The sequence below is a fragment of the Coloeus monedula genome (genome assembly GCF_965178545.1).
Source record: "Coloeus monedula genome assembly, chromosome: 18".
NCBI classification, from domain to species: Eukaryota; Metazoa; Chordata; class Aves; order Passeriformes; family Corvidae; genus Coloeus; species Coloeus monedula.
This window is the reverse complement of record NC_138798.1, coordinates 5,827,846-5,836,524: the sequence shown is the minus strand read 5'-3', so window position 1 is coordinate 5,836,524 and position 8,679 is coordinate 5,827,846. Positions and strand designations below refer to the sequence as shown.

The 8,679-nt window shown below is 45.3% G+C and overlaps 1 protein-coding gene across 2 annotated transcripts in view; it reads left to right on the top strand.

The window, feature by feature from the left end:
- Nucleotides 1-1,890: 1,890 nt before the first annotated feature.
- Nucleotides 1,891-8,679, top strand: part of TTC28 (tetratricopeptide repeat domain 28) — a 112,733-nt gene continuing 105,944 nt past the window's right edge. For both annotated transcript variants that reach the window (XM_082293249.1, XM_082293248.1), the window contains exons 1-2: nucleotides 1,891-2,018; nucleotides 7,634-7,912. In XM_082293249.1, coding sequence (XP_082149375.1) covers nucleotides 1,935-2,018; nucleotides 7,634-7,912 — 363 coding nt within the window. In that variant the 5' untranslated portion in view covers nucleotides 1,891-1,934. The remainder of the gene's footprint in view (nucleotides 2,019-7,633; nucleotides 7,913-8,679) is intronic.

The window sequence follows — 8,679 nt, the reverse complement described above, 5'->3', positions numbered from 1 at the left end:
GCTTGAGACAGAGCATTACCTGACACAATGCTGCCCACAGACTTCTGAGGACACTTAGACTATTCAGATGTAAAACTTCTGATGGAGCTTGAGGCCCTCTGGGCTTCAGGTAAAGCTCCACAGTAAATGCTGGACTGGCAGACTCACAGCATTGAGCTCTGGGAAGGGGCTGATTGGCTTCCAAAGCAACAGTTACCATATGCATGGTGTTTCTAACATGTGTGTCCTATGTTTATTTCCCAGAGGAGGGATGAGTAAGAGAAAACGTGATAACAAGTGATGAAATGAAGATGTATAAATTCCTGTTGGGGAAGAACTAGGAATTGAACTGAGGGCAAAAAACTTGCTTGCCTGTTTAGGTGAAAATTTTTAACTGTGTGCCTCTTACTAAAGGATATTTCATTACTGACTGAAAGAACAGTTTAGTAACTCTGTTCTCCAGCATGCATCTTCTGGTTAAAGGCATCTACTGTAAGTTGATTTGTAAAGAGTAAAACCTAATGTGTTATGGAATAAACCCATGTTAGGTAGGGATGAAGATATTCATGAGTCACATTTTCTATTGCAGAGACCTTGTGTGTTTCGATATATTTATAACCAATATTAATGATAAAATGCTAATTTTTGTACAGTGATACCTTTCTTAATGGATTGGATGGAGGAACATCCATGAGCATCTGGATGGAAACAACACCACTGGTTCCAGTCCACTCCAGATACACAAAGTGTGATGGAACGAAGGTGTGTGTGTCCTTGAGGACATGTCCTTTTGGTACAAATCTATGACTGGTGCATCCTCAAGGAGTTCTGGTTGCTCATTTGAAATAGAAGGGAACACTCAGCTGCCATTTGCTACACAAAAGAATCAAAGGATGTGGTGTGTTTGGGCCAGGTCCTGCAAAAGCTGATACCTTTGGGCTTTGGTTACCAGTTACTTTAAAAAGACCTGCATCATTGCCAGTGAGAAAGTAATTCCTTAGCTCCTACTTATACTGTCAATTTGTCTTCAGATAGAAGTAGAAATCTGTAATTTATTCCTTCATCTTTTTTTACTGCCCATGGTGGTTAGATAATCAGTAACTGCTTTGCTTGGGTCCTTTCCCTGGTTCCTGACTAAGACCTGTTTTCTAACGATGTCCTAAATTTGATCTTGCTTATTTGATGGCTAACCTTTCGTCTGCTGGTCATGTGTTCATCATTTGATCGCAGGAAGTTTTCTGAAGTTTCAGACTCATTTTTTTTCTATGGAAGAGTAAGTTTCACTAGGTGAGGTGGCATCCAATTTTCACTTAAGATAAGAAATTATTTCTTTATCGTGTATTATCTGCAGCACAAGAGCCTTCAGCCTTCATAATCCATTCTGCCTGTTCATTTCAAGAGGCAGGATGGGTCACAGCAGTTGGAAGGCTTCGGTTAACCAAAGTGCTGAGGCTTGCTGTGCCTGGCCAGTGCGGTGTCATTAGTGACCAGCATCACCACCTGCGGTCCGATGTGGGCCCCGCTTACTCTCGAGCTCAGGCTGCCGCTGCCTTTGGGCGACGGTCTCCCACCCGTCTGGCGACAGAGCGACGCTGGAGCTGTATCCTCCGTGAGGACGGAGCTCGTCCGTATTCGCGGAGAGGCGGCGGACCAGAGCGCTGCTCTTGCCGGAGCCCGGCAGAGGGGCGGCCGAGCAGCCGCCCGGGCCCGGAGCCGCCGCGGCTGGGAGAGCTCGGGCAGCAGCCGCAGGACGTCCGGCGCGGGCCCGGTGCCGTCGGGCGGGGGTGCCCGGGGTCCGGGCGGAGCCCAGCCCCGGGGCGGGGCCGGGGCAGTGCGGGTCCCACTCAGCTGGGCCCGGAACGTGGCGCCGGGGGCCGGAGCGGGATCGGCATCGGCCTGGCGGGGGCGGCGGCGGCCCCGGCCCCCGAAGGAGAAGGAGGAGGAGGAGGAGCGCGATGGAGCAACAGGCGCCGCCGCCCCCGCCGGGGGCCGTGGCGGTGGGCCGGGCTCGGCGGGAGCAGGACGCGGAGCCTCCCCGGGTGAGTTGACGCCGGACTGGCAGTGCTGGAGCGGTCGGGGAGGCGGGAAGGAGCCGCCGGGCCGGGCCGGACGCGGGCGGCAGGGGAAGTTGCGGGGCGCGGGCGGGCGGCTGTCCCGGCACGGAGCGGCAGCGAGTTCGGTGGGGGCGCAGGCCCGGTGGCCCGAGGCGCCGTGAGGGGCCGGGCGACGCTGGGGCAGCGACCCCGCTTCCCGGGAGCCCCGGGCCCGGCGGAACGGGCCGGGCGGGGGTCCCGCCGGAGTCCCGGCCGTGGTCCTGCGCGGGCTGGGGCGGTGCGGAGCGGCGGAGGGCCCGGGCCTGTCCCCGGAGCGGGTGTTGTGTGCCCCGAACGTGCTCGGCCGCCGCTAGCTGGAGCGGGACCCTCGCGAGCAGAGAGCTCGGATGTCGGCATGGGCATTGTGCTCGCTCTGGCGCCCCCGTAAACAAACCCGAATATCGTTAAAATCTGCAAAGTTTGAAGGTAGGCGTGTCAGGTGTACTTGGCAGCACTGCAGTGCTCCTTACCCTGCTTCAGAGGTACAAAAAGTTGTTATGAACTTGCTTATAAGGGCTTTGTTACTGACGGAACTTAGAACCTGGAGCTTGGATTCAGTCAGTGCGCCGTGGGTGACAGCAGATGTCACGAATGTGGCTCTGCCCGTGCTCTGAACACAGATTGGCGATCAACGATGCGCGGGATTACCCCGGGCAGCAGCCTGCGCTCCTGTAGTTAGTTTGATGTTGCAGCCATAGGCATGTCCCTGGTTGTTGCCAGTGAACAGAAAGCTGAAATCCAGAGAGCTGGGTGCCTGTGCCTTCTTGTCCTTTTTTCTCTTCTTTTCTTGGAGTTGTTCATCGTTTTAGTGTCTTTCCTTTTCCTTGGAGGTTTTCACAATCTTAGATAATATCTCTTATGTGCTTTCTTCTGGTGTGAAACAAGAGCTCTTCAGGTGCTAAAGGAACCCTTTATAGACTCTTTGAAATGGATATGTGGCAAATGGATAAATTCCTAAATGGATGAGTGGATGTGCCTTGAATGTTGCCCTAACAGGTGTTCCTCGAATGAGGTTGCTGTTCATGCCTGGCTTTTGCTGGATTACTGGTTCATCACTCCCTCGTTGCTGTCTCTGTCTCCCTATGGCTCACTAACAGATCAGAGGGAAAGGTCTGCTTCCTCGTTGATAGTTTGTAATTTAATAATTTATGTAATTACTATTAACAATAACTAGCTTTAAAAACTATGTATTAACCAAGAAGTACTGTTTAAATTTAACTATGGATTGCATAGCTCTTACTACAATTTTTAGCAACACGTAGCATAGCTTAAATCAGGGTGGATCTAACTACTGTCACAAGTGCAGATCTCTCCAAGCTCAGTCTTGGAAGCTCACAATTCCTTCTCATTTTTAAAAAATCCTTTAGGAAAAACGTTTTCTATAGAAAATTTAGTATGAGCTCCAGTTAAGAAAAACAATCTGTTTCTTTCCTGTTGATAAATTCATATCATCCTGCGGTGGCTTAAACCTCCAGTTTTGGTGGCGTTTCATTTCTTTCCACATTATTTCTTTTGAAATTCTGCTCTGTTTAGGGGAAGGTTGCATGTGGTTGGCAAGGTTTCATATCTGTTCAGAAGTTTGGTACAGCCTGGCTGAAGTGCTGGCTGCTGGGTGGCTTCAGAGACAGACTTCATGTGCTTTATATGTTCTTGGACTCTTGTCGAAGCCAATTTCTATTGCAGAAAAACAGTAATACCCCAGAATATGGAGAGAAAACATAAAACAACTCTGAAGATTAAAATATAAGAAGTTGTATAGAAGTTTTCATAGAAAGGGAAGCTCAGTTACAGATATAAGCTGATTTTGGAAACTTGTATTTAGCATAAATTGCTGTCACTCTTTCCAGAATCCATTAGGAATGCCAGTTTTTCTGCTTGGCTCTTTTTGTTTTTTCCCTCTTCCTGGTGCTTCAATAAGTATCTTGAACTATTTAGATAATTTAAAAGATGAAAATGCTGCATATCACACTTACTGTATCTTTTTTATAAAGAATCCTTTTGAAATGGTGTCTTAACTATGGACTTGCCACCCAAGACATCATCTGCATAAGGCGTATTTATTTGCATTATGTAGCATTAAATAAGAAGAATTATGCACAAACCAAGAAGCTCTGAGGTGTAACATTAGTGTTTTGATAAAACATTCACTTTTGTACCACATTTCTTACTTTAGTCCTCTTGGAGCAGAATCTGCATTTGCTGTTATCTCTTCTCACTCATCTTACTGGAACTTACTGGGAATCTGTTTCCTATGGCTTTCTGGATAGCAATGTGCTGTTCAGACACATCTTTCAGTGTGTGCGGGCGCTTCTTTTATTTGATGACTGTTCTGTAGAGAGGACTAAGTTTAACAAGCTTGATCTGTGAAGACAAAAGTTCTTGTAAGGTAAGTTTTAGTGTGTGTTCAAGTTCCTGTTTGCTTTGGGGGCAGTTGGGAGTTCATTTCTTCTTGAAAAGAAAAAGACCAAAGAAGGTTGTGTGTGTTTTAACACTCCACTTGCGTGGTCAGCTGGGTTGAATCCTGAGCACCTCCTGCCAGAGGAGGCTTTTTTCACCAGTGGAGGAAATTCTTCGCTGAGTCTGATCTGAAGCAGGTATTGTGGAAGCTTCTGTCTGATGTGACCTCTGTAGTAGGAGCTGATTTCTGCTGTCTTATGCTGGTTTGGAGAAGTAACATTGAGAAGCTCATGCCATCTTCTGCTTTATTAGAAATACTTGAGCTTCTAACTCAGACTTTCTCACTAGATTCTCTTCTGCACTTCATTAGAACCTTTTTTGTTCTGCTGCACTAAGAAACTCCTCCTTCAGCGTTGGTTTGGTACATGCAGGCACCTTCTATAATAAAATGTTAGCCCAAATATGTGCATTACCATCACCTTCCACTGTATTAACAGGAGAAGAGCAGTGGTCACTGGAAAGTGGGGATGACTTTCTAATGAGTACTTTTTGTGAGTTGGTACCATAATCATAATCTTTTTTTATTTGTGGTTTGAGTGCCAGAGTGACTCAGTTTTGCTGTTCTAGGGTTTTTTCTTTTACCTCATGATGTTTTACTGCCTTACGTAGTTCTCATGATAGCAGGAATTAAATAGTAACATATTCCACAAATTTCCATCATAGTTTCCTTTTTTTTTCATGAGATTATTTAGCGTCACAGGATATTAGAGGCAGAAACCACTTCACTTGGACCGAGAGGATGTCTCCTCATGGATTCTCCTTGTTGTTACAGACTCACAGTATGATTCTGGAAGGATCATTAACAGCTTTGTGTGTTCATTTGTTTGTGCATAATAAACTGCCAGAAAAGACAGCTGTTGTTGGACTTGTCTCGCTGGTGCTCCTTGAGGTTGTGCTGGGTGTGCTGTGCCCTTGCAGAGGCCCCACTTCTGAGGACTCAATAGCTCGTGGTGGTCCTGGGCAAGCAGCTCCAGTGAGGCTGAGCAGCACAGTCCTTGTGGTCAGGCAGAGGGGGTGGGTGAGATGCCACTGCTGCCCCTGCCACCCTGCCACAGCTGGTGAGGAATCTATTTCTCGAAATATTTATCCTCTGAATAACTTAAGTTCATGGCTAGTTGTGGTACTGCTTGTGGAAGCTGCAGTCATTCACTCTGAATGTGATAAAAGCATGGGACCTATACGGCATTTGGTATTTTTCCTTGTCCCTGATGCAGGTCAGTGACCAGGAAATACACAGGGAGGGAGACAGCAGCCACCTTTAAAGACACATGAAGAAAGTGCTGCCCCTGGCACCTGCACACTCACCAGCCCCATTTCCTGCAGTACCTTCAAGCCTTCTGGTGCCTAATTACCTTTCTCAGGGTTTCCTCATCTTTGTGTTTGAACACGTGCCCATGCAATAGCTGCTGAATCTTCGTATTCAGTTCTTGCCCTCAGGTCACAACAAAGGGTCCATGTGATGAAGTTTATTGTTGGATGCTCACAGATGTGTGACTTATTGCACTGCTCGAATGAAGCAACGTGTTCAGTGCTAGGATTAGCAAGGATACTATAGAAAAAGCAACCACACAGATGGAAGGAAAAAAGGTTTTGGTTCAGTCTGCAATAGACTATAGCTTAGTCTACTACAGGACAAGAAACAGTACATTTACTGACACAAAGGGGATTTGGATATTAGGGAAAATATTTTAATGATGAAAATCCTGAAGCAGTGTAAGGAGATTGAGTAAAGCATGGAATCTCCTTCAGTAGAGAAGTTTAGGAAAAGTTTGGACAAACACCAAACACTGTCAGAAAAAAACGGATATAATAAGAAAAATAAGAAATCAGTAGTTTCTAACTTGATGCTTTTCTATTGTTGTTGTTTGACTTAAGGAAGAAAAAAAAAAGAAAAGTCTATAGACCAATTGATTCTTGTGACAGGATGTCAGTTTGCAGCTTGCTTCCCTTTCCACCTTTAAAAATATGCCCCAGCTGGCTCTGGTAATGTATTTAAGCCCTGTGGTTGTTGTGTTGTGGTAACAATATGTGATATTCTTAAACTTTTTCAGTCTGCAGGACTAAAACTAGATGACACCAATCTTAATTATAGTAGTCTAAACCTTTAATGAATATTTTCAAGTACTTTTTATGTTACCATATGTATTGTGTTGCCTGTTGCCAAATACTATTACTGCACAATTCCCAACTGCCTTGTGATCAGAGCTGGACTAAGATGTTCCTGCTGAGTTCTTGAGTATCCTTGGGAGAGAGTAGGGTTTGCATGACAGAAACAGTTACTGACTACAAAGGACTGGTTGTGGAAAATGTGCAATGTAGAAAGTTAAATAAGGAGAAGGTTCCAGAGTCAATGGAGCTAGGCTCACTTTAAATAATGCCTTACAATTAGAAGGCTTAAATCTTTTTTTTTTGTTACTTTGTATTACCTGAAGTTGTTGATGTGGGAGGGTGGCTCTGCCAAGGGTGACTGTTCTGTTGTTAAGATGAATTGTATGTCCCACTTATTTCTGTGAGTGTACGTGGTTCTAAAGACTCATCCTTCTCTTCCCAATTATGAACAATTTGCAGCTGCATGTAGCTGGATGTAGAGGTTTGTGAGCAGAGGTTGTGGTGCAGGTTCTTTTGTTTGAAGAGATCTTACACATTTTTCCATTGTCCATGTATGCCTGTGCTTCTGTGTGATCTGCATATCAAACTTCAGATGTACCAGCATCATCTTCATATTCACAGCTGCCACCTGTTCTCCACCTGGTAACTCTGCTTAGTGCTGTAGAATCAAATAGTGTGGCTGAGGAGGAAAACATTTCTAAGTGGGTGGAGTGCAGCGTATGTAAACAGACTGCAACTGCTCTTGTGTCTAGAAGACATCATTCATAGGGAATGATATGTTTTGCAAGACTCTTTCTGTTACCCTCAAAAAGGGAATCAATAGATAAACAATTTACTTTTTAAAGAATCTGGTTCTGAATTCATAATTTGTTCTGCAACGATGCTGGTGGCTTTAGTTTCTGCTGTAGAGTTTCTAATAGTTTGATGTCTTTTCTTCCTTTTTTGAGTAGCATTTCTTAACACTAACATATAATTTCTCCCTTTCTCCTTCGCAGATTTCTTTCTGCGGATCAAAATCTTTCCGAAGAAAAAGTCCTGACAGTCCCATGTTGAGCAAAGCTGAATTTGTTGAGAAGGTTCGCCAGAGCAACCAGGCTTGCCATGACGGCGATTTCCACACTGCAATCGTGCTGTACAATGAGGCTTTGGGGGTCGACCCTCAGAACTGCATTCTCTACAGCAACCGCTCTGCAGCCTACATGAAAATCCACCAGTATGACAAGGCCTTGGATGATGCCATCAAAGCACGGCTCCTCAATCCCAAGTGGCCGAAGGTAAGGACGTGTATTTGTCTTCTGGGGAAGGAGTAACTCCCTGGGGGATTATTGGTCACATGTGTAACACCCAGTGTAAACGAGTGCATATATTTCTGTACTAAAGTCTGGTTTTGCTAAAAGCTCCAGATAATAATATATTTTCTGTTTAAAAGTTGTTTGACTTGAATTACCTGTTGGGTATTAAACAGTTTTCTGTGTAAGCATACTGTTCCCCAATGGGAGTAGGCTACTATTTTACTGTTTTAACACAGCATGGTTCCTGGGTTGTGAAGACCAGACATCTGTTTTAACGTATAGTGTAGTCAGCATTCATCAGCATCCAGGAACATGTGGTTCCAAAAGTTTGAGAGGTAGCCTAGAGATTCTTGCTAGTATATTAGAGCGATAAGGCCTTTCAAAATAGCGTTCAAAGAGTGTTTGTGTGTAGTATATTTTGGACAAACATTTGAAGAAATGTGTATCTTGGCATTCTCAGTAAGACCTGACTACGTAAGGAAATATTTGTAAAGAGTAAATGATGTTGGTTGCCTCTTCCTCCTGGGCTTGCTTCCCACCAGCTGCCATTGATTGCTCCAGTAGCTGCCTTGCCTTGGCTAGTCCGGGGCCAGCCCTTTGCATCCTAGTTGATTTTAACAGCATCTGCCCCATATTCCATTTCTCCTGTCAATCCCTCATGCATCCCTATGAGCCACTTTAGCTAAAGGTGCAGTTTAAGAGCAGACTCATCACCCAGGTTCCTCTCCTCAGAAATTAGAGCAGGTGGC